Below are 15,440 nucleotides of genomic sequence, written 5' to 3'. Positions count from 1 at the left end.
AAGGGCACAGGCGTTGTAACAGGTAATATAAGCTCACGTATGAAAAGAAGGGCACAGGCTTCGTAACAGGTAATATTTCATTAGGCAAAGATTTTTTTCAAAAGAATTATTTATTTAATTTTATTTATTTCATTTATTTTAATTTGACTGTAGAGAGACAGAGAGAGAGAGAGGGAAAGTGGAGAAGGCAAGCCACTAAGTCTGGGACTCGAACCATGGTTGGCCACTTGGGAGTGTCCATTTCCTTAAATACCACGCCACCTGCTGGCCCCAAGCAAAGCTCTTTTATGTTTGTTGGAATGGCATTCTAATGGCTCATCTTTATTTATCCTACTATTACATTTGCTTATATATTAAAGATACAATATTCAGATGACTCTTGTATTCATTTATGTTTGCTCATCATTTCAGTCTCATGGGATAGAAGAAAACCACAACTGTGGGATACATTACCTTTTTACTGATCAGTTTCTCTAGTGTATTAGAGAACAAGCTAATTTCATAAAGTGGCAGTTGAGAAATATTTCCAAAGGCCAATAGACAAAATGCTATTATCTTTATGAAAATAAAAGGTCAACCCATACAAACTTAGAATGTAATCTTCAACTTGGGTTTTTTTTCAAAGTGTCTATTAAGTTGTGGCATTATCTTGGGATGTTTTTACTTATCTCACCACAGAATGAAGAAAACATTAATCCTCTAAAGACATTCTGAGATGTGATGCAACTAATGATCCTTAAATTTATGGGCAATGTTGGTCTCAATAGGTTTGAGTATAATTAATGCTCAAAACATTTCTGGGAGATATAGCTTTGAAATGTTAATCTAGATTGATTTTTCAAATATCCATCTAATAAAAGAATAACTAATTTAAAATACCTTCATACCAGGGTCATCATTCATCTGACAAATAAATATATTTTAATTATTTTAGTTAAGTAAAACTATTCTATAAATCTCATTACTGATTTTTCTCATGTAAAGAAGAAAAATAAAAGAAAGAATAAAATCTGTGGTTAATCACCAAGTATCATTTTATTTTAAATTTCCTCTGTTTTAAATTCTAATTTTAAATGTTTAATAAATATTTTTCCAAGTATTTTTATAGTGATTAAGTTGCTGGGCTCACATGGCCAACTACGTTTCAAGTTCTGGACCCAGTGGCTTAGAAATCATATTGGGTGTCTGTGTATGCATGCCCCAAATCCTGAAAGGATAATGGAGAAGGAAGCGCAGTGTGGCCATCCCTTCTTGGGGGGGGTGATTTCTCACTGTCCCTCTCAGTATCTTTCTCTGTTAAGCTCTTGCACCCTATGGCAAAAACCAAGGGAAAAAAGATTTTATTAATATTTCTAATAAATTAGTAATTTTTATTTAGACAGAAGAAAATAAGTACCATTCAGCCATAATAACCTATCTCCATCATTGCTATTATTTGAACATTTAATAAAAAACTGTTAGGAAATTTACATAGTAAAATTTTATGTTTACTGGTTATATAATTTTTACTATTTAACTGTAACTTTCTTTATATTTCTGTTTGCACCAGGGGAAAACTAGCCGAATTATATGTCATACTCAGAGTGCATACATATACTATCTGGAAAAAAAGAACAATATTTTTTAACATTAAATCCAAAAGACATTCTCAGAAATTGTTCTTAAATTTACTAAAAATAAAGAATTTATAGCTTTGAGACAAATTTATTTTTTCCTGAGAAATTTTTTTCAGTGTCATTAAATAATATTTAACTTTCTCTAATATTGTTGGAATCAGATATCTTGGTTGCCCCTTAAGCATTCATAACCTCTGGTACCTACATTCATCCTTTCTACTATCATATCTTTGATTCTTTCCATTTTTGTCAGAGTACAGACATTTGGTACATATCAAGTGGGGATATATAGTGTGTCTCTTTCATAGTCTGCCTCACTTTACTCAACATTAAGTACACTATATTCATCAACTTTGAACGAGAGAAGAGTGGAGGGTAGAGTGGATAGTAGGGGGTAGGCAGGAGGGTCCAAGGGAAGAAACATTTAACAGAGAAAAGAATGTAAAGTTTTTGGTTGGGGAATACAAATTTCATAATTTTTGTTCTATAAAAAATTTAAAATTAAATTTAAAAACAATAATTTAAAGAGACTACATCACTTCCTTACACAGTGCATAATGTTCTGTTGTGGAATCACAATCTGATAGTTATTGTTCAAATCAGTGCCCTTATTACTTTATAAAAATTTGTTCATTCTATCATTTAACAGCTCTGGAAAAATAAACCAACAGTTAAATTTTGTATTCTAGAATTAATTGTGCAATTAAAATATGAAATAATTTACCTTTTTTAAAAGTAACACATTTGGGAAAAGTAAATCCTGAATGTCAATAAAGGCATATTTAGTTTTCTCCTAGTTATATGGACCAGAAATTCACGATTTATTTAGCTAACAAGCATTTTGTTATAAGGGCAGTACACAGGATGACAACCTTTTGATCCTCAAAGAGAGGGCTGATTTTAACAAGGACAAAACTGAGACAAGTCCTAGCTTCTGGAAGTGAAGGAGTTGACATAGTACTGGGCCATGAAATTTTTACTCTGTATGTCAGCATCAGTGTGATTAGCTGCTCCATGCATATTCTCCTCAGCATTTGCTTACTACTTCTTTTCTTCATCCCCATTTTTCTGCTTCTTGGTTTATGCTATCTCACAATTTTGATATCCCATAATTACAGGGATTAGCATGTCATAATCCCTATCATCTCTGCACCTTTTGGCAGCTACCTCATTATCTTGATATTTCTTTTTTTTTTTTTTTTAAGAGGTTTTTTGCTATAGGGCACATGCGCTCACCAGACAGACAGAGACAGAGAGACGGAAAGCGAGAAATCACCTACGAGGGAGGATGGCCACACCACAATCCCTTCTCCTCCATTCTCCTCTCGGGATCTTGGGCACGCACGCACATGCACCCGGCGTGAGTTTTAAGCCACTGGGTCCGGGACTCGAACCACGGTCAACTACGTGGGAGTCCAGCAACATAGCCATTACGCTAACTGCTGGTCCCGTCATTATCTTGATATTTCTAAGGTAAACTTTCATAAAAAGGAAATCTGGCCCTCATATGAACTGTCTCTCCTTGGGTCACTTGAGTGTGACTGACCAAGTCTATTGAGGATCTGGGTGATGAGCCCCAGAGACTTACATAAGGGGCACTGCTCCACTGAAGGGTATGCATAAGTGTCCCTGGGGCTGAGGGCTACCAAAAACCATGACTAATTGGTCCTACAACGTCATTCCAATCTAGTGCTAATCTCTTTAAAGACTGAAATCCTACCTTCTTAGTCACCACATCAGACTTAAGAAAGCTTTTGTTTTCTACACTATAATTTAAGTATAGTCTTATTTTATCATTTAGTAAGGAATGTAAAAGCTTTGTCTTTTACATTGCATTATATTATATTACATTATATTAATGTATTATAATGATTCCATTGAAACAATTCTCTGTGTTCAGAGGTGCCTCGCTTTATCCCATTGTTTTAAGCAAGTGAAGGAAGTTTTGTGGTTTTGTTTGTTTGTGTTTTGTTTTCTTTTGTTTTCAATAAAATCATCAGACTTCTCTCACTGGCATGAATGAATAAAATGTTTCTGAAATTAAAAAAAATATATATATATATCAAGTTTTATTATCTAAGCATTTAGAGGCCATTTCATAGGATGTACTATGTGAAATTTTAATTACAAGTTTATATATAATAGAAGTATTGTAAAAGTATAATGTTCATATGACCAAAAGCAAAGTTTGGAAAAGAATTGCCATTTATCAAAGCCTGAGTTTTAGGATCTATTGTTTATTAACTAACACTCAATGCCCTGGGACAGGGATCCACAAATTTTCAGTGGAAAGGCATGTATAGGCGATCTTTTCACCTTTGGGCGCCATGTTCTCTGTTGCAACTACTCATCTCTGCTGTTGTGGCACCGAAGAAACCATAGATAATACTTGAATTAGTGTGGCTGTGTTTCAATAAAGTTTTACTTATGGATATTGAAATGTGAATTTTATGTAATTTTCACATCATCATAAGATATCACTCTACTTTTGATTCCTTTTTTTACAACCATTTGGGAAAGAAAAAAATATTCCTTACTCAGTGGCCATGCCCAAACAGGCTTGGTGCCACATTTGGTACCCCTTGCCTTAGAAAACTAAATGTAACTTTCCAAACCCTTGGGAATACTAACTATACCATTGTGCCAGGCTGATGAGTACGATTTTCTTTAATTATTTTATTAGGTTTAATTCTGTGATTGTCTTGAAATAAAATTTTACTATTGATATGTGTTTTTAAATTAGTCAAATGTACATAATAGTGCTAAGTTTGCTTGTTATATCTCAATGTATAACAGTTCTGTTAACATAGCTATTAATGTCATTTTATTTTTATTACAGATTATTTGAGACACTCCAGTCCCTGTTTTGGTCCATATTTGGGCTCATCAATTTGTATGTGACCAATGTCAAAGCACAGCATGAATTCACTGAGTTTGTTGGTGCCACCATGTTTGGGACATACAATGTCATCTCTCTGGTTGTCCTACTCAACATGCTGATAGCTATGATGAACAATTCTTACCAACTTATTGCTGTAAGTTAACTAACTTTATTTTAATTCATTATTCCTCTAGAACATGTTGTTGTTTCTAGTTTTACTTCATCTGAGTATCATAAGAAATCAATTCCAAAGTTGGCTATTGATGAGACAGACCAGAATTATAAACTAAATGGTTTACTTTAAAATTGGAGCAATGTGGGACCAGCAGTTAGCATAATGGCTATGTCGCTGGACTCCCATGTAGTCGACCGCAGTTCAAGTCCCGGACCCAGAGGCTTAAAACTCACACCGGGTGCATGTGCATGTGTGTCCAAGATCCCAAGAGGAGAATGGAGGAGAAGGGATGTGGCGTGTCCACAATCAGGGGGTGATTTCTCGCTTTCTGTCTGTCTCTCTCTGTCTTTCTGGCAAGTAACACATGCCCTATAGCAAAAACCTCTCAAAAAAAAAATTGGAGCAATGTTATACCATATGGCAAGAATTAATCTAGTTTTGTCATATAACATTTGATATAAAAAAAATTAACTAAATATGTCTTGCCAGGCACTCAAAGGCTATGGCAAGCAGTAAGTGAGGTATGACTTTTAAAGACGGGCGACTCAACTCAAAGCAGTGCTTAGTAGGTTCTTCATGGTCCTTTAATTTAACCTGCCTTCCCAATATAAGCAAATTTATGTCTATTGGCAAGATTCAAAAGATATTCCAGAGGCCAATCTGTCAAGGGAAAAACTACAAGATTATCAGTTTTTAAAAACGTAAGCAATATAGAATTACTTTAGAATTTTATAGGAGAATCTATATGATAATTTGTGTTTATTTGAAACTTTGGACCCTAAACAATTTAGCTTATTTTTTCATTCATTCAACAAATAGTGAGTACAGACTTTTTTGCCAGACACTATTCTAAAAATTAGAAATACAATGAACAAGAAAGATAAAGCCCTTTATCCACTTGAACACATATACATATTAATCATACCTATGGCCAATAGCTATGGCAATGAAGCAATTCAAACTAGAATGATATATATTTCTGAAGTCTTTTATAGTTATATGTTAGATAAGGAGCATTTTATAAACATAATTATAGGTTGCCATTTTCTCTATAAATAACTATGATTATATTGTATCTGAAGTCATAGTTAAACCTCTCAAGTTCTATTACTCTTACTTTTGTCAAGCAGCACTCTGAATTTTACTTAGACTGTCTTTACGGGGACAAATTTTTGTTGTGAGACAGCTATCTGTTGAAAACTATATAAACATGATAATAGATTATGTTTATTTACTGATTCACAGAGAAAAACTATTTCCAAAACATAATAATTTATCTAGCTATACCTAAGTCCTAGAATATGGAGGGGAATATTTCAACTTGTGAATGCATGGTACCTTGTTTAAGCATCTTACAATTCGAATTTTTATAGTCTCTCTATATTTGTTTCTGAAGCTTTGTATTCCCCTAATAGGCACATTTTCAAAATGTGGATTCTATTTTCCAAAACAACAACAAATTAGAAAGCCTCTAATTATCAAGCTAGATATAGAGAAGCTGCCAACAATTTAGATCCAGCAAAACATTAAATGCTCCAATTTCATCAAGAAGAGAACATTATTTGAGACTAGTATTATATTTTCTTACTGCTTCTTTGTGGAGTGTGTTTTTCTAGGGAATGGCATTACAGAGCTGAGAATCTCTATTTTTATTTAGCCCAAACTCTAAAATTATTGAGAGAAGAGGAGGTATTGATGACCTGAGACAGGTGTACCTCTAAGCCTTCTGGGCAGGAAGCCTCCATAGGGCATGAACATACCACCCATTTGACTTTCATCTGTCCCGCAATAGTGGAATAGCCTTCTCCGTTGCCCTGCTATCCCTAACTCAGGGTCACTAGGTAAAGTGTGAAAAAGAGGAAGGTGTAACTGATGAAAAGCAGAAACAGTCGTGCAGGCCATCATAGAGTCTGCTTTCCACTCATTCATTTGTTCATTGATCAAGTATTTACTATACACCAGACGCCCTATTGATTTTACAGATATATATATATATATATATACACATACATAAAATTTGCTTTCAAGAGACAAAGTAAAGGATTAGAGACAAAAAAAAATCAAGAAATAATTTCAATATTGCAAAAAACAAACCTGAGATTGTTAGGAGAGAGCAAAAGAAGAGTACCTCGACTTGGGGTAGAGAGAGAAAAAGGTTAAGGCTGGGTTGGAGTCAGTGCTGGCTTCCTAGAAGAGATGATTGATACTCAAGCTAAGTTTTAACTGTTGATTAGAAATTGGTAGGTGGGTTTAGTCATCGAGAGTTTAGAACTTGCCATCTCCAGATTTTCTAAACACCATGGACTGTAATATAGAACCTTCTCAGAATCCTGAATGATGAACAAAGGAAGTCTCTTCACTAATACATGATCAGCCAGAATCTATAAACTTGGTTAGAAAGAAAGGGAGCAGAAAGAAGGGAGAGGGAGAAATACAGAAAGAAGACAGGAGAGAGAAAAAGAAAAGGAAACTGTCTTTCCACCTAACCAACTGAGCCTTTTAATCATACATTTTCTCAGAGAAGGCAAGCATTTTTAGGTAAAGCAGTTCTTGTTCAAAGCATCATCTGCCCAGTGTCTAGACTAAAACTTATTCTGTGCAGCGTGGAAATGTTATATAGCGTGAGCATCCATCAGCACTTTGTAAGTTAGGAACATTAGCAGTGAGCATCGTCTAAGATTATTCTACTCTAAAATTTGACTTCTCTTTTATAATAGCAATTGTTCACAATCAGCTGTTTTGGATTGTAAAATGCATGTATGCCCAGTTTCTACCACTGCCTGCTTTCCAGATTTTCAGCTTAAGTCATATTTATGGCTACTTTAAGAAGAGTCTGGCTGCCCTGTATCTAAGTGTCACAAATGTTTCAAGGTTTCTAAGAAGGTTAATAGAGTGAGAAATAAATGTTGAAGGACATAGCCTCTAGCTTGTACGCATCCACTAGCCATACCCCTAGCCAAGGTTATGTCAGTTCTGTGACAGAGAAGACCTATTCTATATTTGTCAGAAGAACTTCTCTCTGAGCTTACATTTATTGCCTGAAGGTGGACAAGAATTATCCACATGGAAACACATCCAATAAGACTTTGGCAACACTGAAGATTAAGCCATGAGCATCTCTGAAGGCGGCAGTCACCTAAGCCGGGGGACAGGGCCTTAGGGAAGACATAAAGCTCTGTTTCTGGCCATAATCTAGTGACACTGAGCTAATGTGAGCCCAAGGTACAGGAGACACAGATTCATCTTCATGTCATAACTCACCACTTCAGTCTCTTTAACATGGAATTATTTTAGATGTCTATTTCACTGAAGAAGGAAGGATGAAAAGTGACATGAGAGAATGACTTCTGACCAAGGTAAGTCATCATCTGAAATGTTTAGATTACTATCTCCAGAGCTAGCAGCGTTGTTTTAAGCAATTTAATTAATGTTCCAAGAGCCTCTCAAGAGTCAGGTTTCAGAGTCTCTGTGAGGTTTATTTCATCTTATTAATTAAGAAGCCTGTCAGCAGTTGTCATGTTCTCCTGTTCAGGATCATGCAGATATAGAATGGAAATTTGCTCGAACAAAGCTTTGGATGAGTTATTTTGAAGAAGGAGGTACTCTGCCTACTCCCTTCAATGTCATCCCAAGCCCCAAGTCACTATGGTACCTAATCAAATGGATATGGACACATTTGTGCAAGAAAAAGATGAGAAGAAAGCCAGAAAGTTTTGGAACAATAGGGGTAAGAACACAGCATGTTGACATTACTTTCTAAAATTGTGTATTTGAGTATATTTGTATTTTTATTAAATATTTTCAGATCTGGAGCTTTTTTGTTACGTCCTAAATGTTTATTGTGCATAGACCATGCAGAGGGCACTAAGTAGGATTTTTTTTACAAGCCTATTTCCTATATCAAAGGTAGACACTGGGAACCAGTAGATGGTGTAATGACTACGTTGCTGGACTCCCATGTAGTTGACTGCGGTTCAAGTCCTGGACCCAGTGGCTTAAACTCATGCTGGACGTGTGTGCATGTATGATCAAGATCCTGAGAGGAGAATGGAGGAGAGGGGATTGTGGCATGGCCATCCCCCCTGGGGGGGGGGCGATTTCTTGTTTTCTGTCTTTCTGGCGAGTGCACGTCTCCTATAGCAAAAAAAAAAAGAGGTAAATGCTGTTGTGTTAACAGGAACCACACTCTTCATACAGGCCTTACCAGTTCTGCTCATCAAGGCTTGGGAAACTGGCATTCTCTCTCAGTATCTTGTTTTTTAGCTTTTTTTCAGAATTGTAACAGCAGGTATTAGAGGCATGAGTAACTCATGGTCTTTCTTCCTCTGGACTGTAAGCTCCACAAGGGAAAGACATTTGTTTTATATAATGCATAGTCCTAGTGGCAAACATAGGTTCTTGAACAAAACATATTATGCTTGATAAAAATTCTCAGTGAAAGGATTGAATTGACATTAAATACGACATGTAAATGGTCAGCTGTGACTTCAGAGTAAGTTTATTTTTATTTATTTTATTTCTTAAAAAAGAATTGTTTTATTTAACTTTATTTATTTATTTATTTGTTTTAATTTGACCAGAGAGGGACAGAGAGAGAGAGTGAGAAAGATGAGAGAGAGAGAAAGTGAGTAAACAAGAGAGAGAGAGTGAGAGAGAGAGAGAAAGTGAATAAGCAAGCAAGGTCTGGGACTTGAACTGCAGTCAGCCATGTGGGAGTCCAACACCCTTAACCACTACACCACATGACAGCCCTCCAGAGTAAACGTAATGCTCATCATGTTGCTCACATATTAGATGCCAAGTAGCATTAATCATTTAATTAAGTTGTGACACTATTAGGATGCTCAGAGCTCTGTTCCTAGCATTCTGGAAGACTGTATTTTCTTTGAAAATATTTTATGTAGGGAATCAAGAGTTCAAGCAACTCCCACAGAAAATACATGAACTTAGCCCTGTGTTCCAGCCAAACTATTGATATGAGAAGAGTCATTCTCCATTCCTTTCTTACTTTGTTTCCTGATTTTCGAAGTTCTTATAGTGACGTTTTGGGTCACACACGAACATTCACTAGTCACTATGACTTTCTCAGAGAAATCGCTTTGGAAGCATTTTTCATGTCTTTGTGTTAGAATCATCAAGTAATATTGGATATTTACTCAAAGACTTTAATTTTTGATTTGCTTTTAATTATATTTAGTTTCTGACTGTTAGTTATGCCCTACATGATTCTTCTCAGTCTTTTAACTTCATCACCCTCCAGACATTGTTATTGGCACCCAATGGAGCTTTCTTCTACCGAGATTACCATTGATTTTCCTCTCATCTCAGTAACAATTCTAATTCTAAAGAGAAATTGACTGGCAAGTAAGTATTGCAGACAGGAAGGTGCTTAGGAGAGGCAGTTATATTCCTCTCCATAAACTACTATCTGAGAATCTGGGAGACTACAGTTTGGGAATATATCTGATTTTAGAAGCCAAAAGTATGTTGGAGTCTTCTTCTGCAATTATTCTATTACACATGTTTGTCGATTAAAAGATATTACATTCAAATTACTTTTAAAATGGCTGCAGAATAAATGCAATGACTTAAATCCATTAAGCAATTATTGCAACATGTTCATCATGGCAGTAACTGAGCTAGAAACTGGGGAGCAGAAAAAGGTACAAAGGCATGGTGCCCATCCTTGAAGGCATCAACTTTCATGTGGGAGATGCAGAAGTGAGATTCTATTACTATAATACATGTTGAAGTATAGTATAGTATAGTATAGTCAAATGCAAGATGCAATAAGAACATTGAGAAATAATTTGCATTTTCCTTGTGGTAAGCAGGAAAAGGTCACAGAGAAGCCAGACTCTAGCTTTCTTGTCCTTTGTTTCATCTTATTATAAAATTATAAATTTGTAAAAAAAATTCTTAATAGGTCTCTGAAAAGATATTAATTTCTACTAATATTTTTAAAAGTTATTTATTTCTTCCATGTAAAAGTGGAGAAACTGAGAGAAAGAGAAAAGGTGCCCCAACACAGTCTTTAGTACTTCATCCCCTTTATCCCCCTAGTCTCAGATGGTCCAGATCATAGGCTCATGCCCTGGAGTGCTCAGGAAGATCCCAGGACAAGTACCCAGGACTTTCCCCATGTAGATTTAGTGTATCGCCACTCACCACCACCTGGCCATAATTATATCTTCTTAATACACTACCTCTCATAAGAGTATCTTGGTTTACAAAATTTCTGGGCAAAAAGAAACAAACAGTTAAGAAACACAAAATGGAAAGTTATCTGCTGACGACAATAGGTATGGTGCTATCTTTGACTGGGTCAATATTCAGTGTATTCGGGATGGAAAAATCTATTTTGTAAGCTGAAATAAAATACAGTGAATGAATATAAAATATTTTTTTGTGAAAGTCCACTAATCAAAGAAATGCGTCTTTCATATTTTAATTAGCAGAGGGAACACTAAATTTTCTGATGCCACAAGGGCCATCCAATGGTGTGGTGTTAAAACAGCTGAATCTCACATGACCTATTACACAGTTTGAGTTCCGGACCCAGAGGCTTGAGAAATATGCTGGGTGCATGTGTATGCATGCCCCAAATCCACAAAGGATGGTGAACAGTGGAGAAGGGATCGGGGTGTGGACATCTGCCATAGGTTGCCTTCTCACTTTCTCTCTCTCTCCCCTCTGGCAAGTTCATGTGCCCGCTAGCAAATAAAAGAAAAAAAGAAAGAGAAAGAGAGAGAGAGGAAGAAAGAAGAAAGAAAGAAAAAAAGAAAGAGAAGAAAGAAAGAAAGAAAGAAAGAAAGAAAGAAAGAGAGAGAGAGAGAAAGAAAGAAAAAGAAAAAGAAAGAAAAAGAAAAGATTTCATAAAGCTTTTAATAAAATACAAGGCCCTGCTCTAATGTTTTAAGAGCTATATCTAAGCTGCCAATAAAAATATTAGAGAACCATTTCAAGAATTTGACTGTCAACTCTTGCTAAATCATCTCATTGTTTCATCTCAATATTTCATTGTTAGAAATATATTATCATTTCTTAGATGCAAACAGGAGCTTTCAATTCAAGTAGTGATTCACACCTTTCAGATAGAGAGAATAAGTAGCATGAATTAAAGAGCTTTTTTATTCTATGTATTTTTTATCTCATAAATCAAATTCTTTTCTTTTTTTTAAATTTGAATCCATTGCTCCAAGCTGATGCCTAGCAAGATAATTCAAAATTAATTATGGCCACAAACCATTTCTTTTTCTTTCATTTTGTAAATTTTATTAACATTTGACAATGAGTATTTTGATACTTTGGGAATTTATGCCAAGTAAATAAATATTCCGAATCATGGCTTTCTTTTACACCAAGTCAGGGCCTTAGGCAACTACCAGCCTAATCAAACTCAATGCAATCTAAGTTTATTCTTTTTCTGGATTGTATTTCCAGAATGAGGACACAATATTTTGATTTACATCCCCTTAGCTGAGTATTATATGATTTTATTTATATGGAGATAAATAACATGTATAATTTCTAAAGAATAATAAAACTTTACAAATAATAGAAGTAAAATAAGTCAAAAGTAAATTAAGAAGGTTATAGTAGTAATAGGGGAGTTAAATTTTAAAATAATGTCAAATAGTAATTGATTTTGCTGTGAATTCATTTCTATTTGGTTCATCCTCCTAACGATTCTTTGTGCAGACATATGAAGACAGAGATCCACACATGCCCATTAATAGTTAGGTGACATTGAAATGCTAATACATTTTATAAAACCAGAGTATAGTTCACAGTATAACATTACACTCCAAACTGACCTTAGAAATCATTTATCTCAACCATTTCCTTTAAAAGAAAACTCGTTTACTTTGCCCAGTGTCTCAGAGTCCCTTAGGGACAGACCTTGGGAAAAAAACAAAGCAAAACAAAACCTAGGTGTTTTGTTTCCCAATCCACTGTGTTTTTCCACCACCGCTCTAGTCTTCCTGAAAGTCTGATGAACATGCAACGATACCTTCCAGGCCGTGTATTCATCATTTGATCTTTCTCCATAGCTTTGGAAGATTCTGTCATTGTTTCTAGCTGTCTTTTAGATTCCTATAACCTGAGACCTTTCAACTTGCCTATATTTTACCACATTTTGAGGCAGAAAATTGAAGCTAACTGAAGGTTATTACATTCTTAGAGGCATTCTCTCTAACTTCCACATTTGTGGGTCCTGTATGACACTCGTCAGCTAGCTGCTGGCTGACTGTTACCTGAGTGCACATTCCACCCACTTCCCAGGAAAAGCCTGAAACCAGTATTCTCCAGGGTGGCTGCATTGGTGGTTCTCTAGAAGCCATTATTGGTGATCTTATCTGGTTATTGTTAGCTTCCTAGTAATACTGATATGACTGGCCCTGAAAACTCATTAACTCTTTTTTTTTTTTTTTTAACTTAGAACTTCCTTTAATGAGCGATTGGGAGTTTCAGGTAAATTAGCCTTTCATTTGACTGCTTTACAGGGGAAAGCACCAATGAAGCAGAAATGCTTTAATATTAAACAAAACATTTATGGTAGGAAGTAAATCCATTATTGAGAGCTGGTTTGTCCCTGGATAATTATGAAAATCCCACCAAAGGGCTAGCCTACTGAGAATGCAATAGTCAAAAGAGAAACATGCCCTGACTTGTGATTTTTTTAAAAAATTACTTCTTGTCAAATATTTTGCTTAACCCCATTTTTTCAGCAAATATGCTTGTTGGTATTAAAGCATTGGTTCTCAAACTTTAGTGCACACTAGGGTCATCAGGAATCTTCTTCCTTTTTTTTTTTTTTGAGAGGTTTTTGCTATAGGGCATGTATGTTCACCAGAAAGACAGAGAGACAGAAAGTGAGAAATCACCCCTTAGGAGGATGGTCACACCACAATCCCTTCTCCTCCATTATCCTCTCAGGATCTTGGGCACCCTGGGCATGCATGCACACACGCCTGGTGTGAGTTTAAGTCACTGGGTCCGGGACTCGAACTGCAGTTGACTACGTGGAAGTCTAGTGACAGAGACATTGAACCAACTGCTGGTCCCAGGAATCTCCTTTTTGATAAGCATTTCCAGCTTGTAATTAATTAGAAGTTTCTATTAAAGAAAGCATTGATATTTATCTCAATTATTATTATTTAGTATTATTATTATTGGCAATGTCTCACTATGTGCCCAGGCCAGCTTTGAAGGTGCAGCATTCTTGCCTGAGCTTCCCAAATTGCTGGGATTTTAGGCCCATGCCAATACACCCATGGAACCAACATTGAACAGAGGCCTCGCATATGACCCCAGCCAGTGAAACACAATGTCACCATGGCTGGGTCAGCTATCAGCTTCTTAAACTAAAACAAAACCAGCCTTTATGCTTCTCGCTCAAAATGTACAGATCTATTTAAGTAAAATAAAACAACGCTAATGTAAGATTTCTCCAATGTGTTTAATTAGTACAAGACATATTTTGGGCCAGCCGGTGGCATAGTGGTTAAAGTGGCTAGATCCCATATGGCCAATTGTGCAGTTCAAATCCTGACCCAGTAGTCTGAAAAATATACAGGGCATGTGAGTATGTGCCCCAAATGGAAGAGATGGGATTGCAGTGTGATTATCCTCTATGGAGGGTGTTTTCTCACTGTCTCTTTCTCTCTCTCCTTCTCTTTCTTTTTCTGGTAGGCACACTCTAACAAATTATGTGTGTGTGTGTGTGTGTGTGTGTGTGACATGTTTTGATACCAAAGACCAGATTTCTAAATGGAATGCTTAGGTCAATATACTGAAAAAACAAACAAACAAAAAAAACCAAAAAACTAAAACACTAGATCTTTTGATAAAAATCATTTTGAAAAATTGTTAACTTTTTCAGTTTTGTTTCATGCGTTCAGGTCTTTCCTGAGAAGAAAGAGCATAGTGAGGAGAACGTGAGGTAGGGCCTGTTAGAGTCCCAGAGTATCGCATAGTGCTGGGCTACAACTAGAATGGGCCGGCCTAATCAATGGCTTAAGCCACAGAAATGTGTCAGTTAAGTCACTGTAAGAGTATTAGAAACTGTGAGTGGATTAGCACAGTTCTGCATCCTAAAGGAAGAATGCTAGCAGTACGTCCCTCGTCCCTCTCAGTCTTTCTTTTGAGTGGTCATGTGTCAAAATACATAGTTCTTTAATCTTCATGACTCTCAGTCAGCCCAGAAGCATATCTTATAGCTACAACAATACGTACCCAAGAGTATCTCTGGATCCTTCTTACGGCTGTAAAGTTTTCTGGCAGGGTCTTTGATTTAACCTTCTTTTCCAAATGGTGCGATACAGGAATAATTACTTACTATTCTCGGTATTTCAGAGTGAGAGTCTGAATATTTGGTTTGACAATATAGTAATCCAGCATTTTACATCGTTAAGTTTTGCATGCTTACAAAGTGTGTGTATCAAGGACTTGATGTAGATCTGCCTGTAACAGAGCCAAACTGCAATTTTTGAAAAGGAATCATATCCTGGAATGTCCCCTTGTCACTTTTACTTCTTTTAAAGGTGAAGAACATAGCACACTGCCTCCCTTAAGGGATTCACTGAGCAAAGCAAAGACTAAAAAGCATAATTCATGGGCTTAAAATCAGTGTTAGACCAAAACCAGAGTGGAAATGTGAGAAAACAGCACTGAAAATTGACTGCAGGGAACCAGTTATGTGAAGTGAGCCTGACATTTCACATAGTGGACCTGGAGAAACCTGGAGATAAAGAGCGAGAAAATG

General features: G+C 36.0%; 1 protein-coding gene across 1 annotated transcript in view; it reads left to right on the top strand.

Moving 5' to 3' along the window:
* The window catches only part of TRPC4 (transient receptor potential cation channel subfamily C member 4), a 227,990-nt gene that overhangs the window by 199,601 nt on the left and 12,949 nt on the right, over window positions 1-15,440 (top strand). Inside the window, exons 7-8 of the mRNA XM_027774091.1 lie at window positions 4,456-4,651; window positions 8,205-8,399. Of these exons, the coding sequence (XP_027629892.1) occupies window positions 4,456-4,651; window positions 8,205-8,399 (391 nt within the window). The remainder of the gene's footprint in view (window positions 1-4,455; window positions 4,652-8,204; window positions 8,400-15,440) is intronic.

Source organism: Tupaia chinensis, unplaced genomic scaffold (assembly GCF_000334495.1).
Source record: "Tupaia chinensis unplaced genomic scaffold, TupChi_1.0 Scaffold000402_1, whole genome shotgun sequence".
NCBI lineage: Eukaryota > Metazoa > Chordata > Mammalia > Scandentia > Tupaiidae > Tupaia > Tupaia belangeri.
The sequence above is the reverse complement of the archived record's forward strand: the minus strand, read 5'-3'. Positions and strand labels throughout refer to the sequence as shown.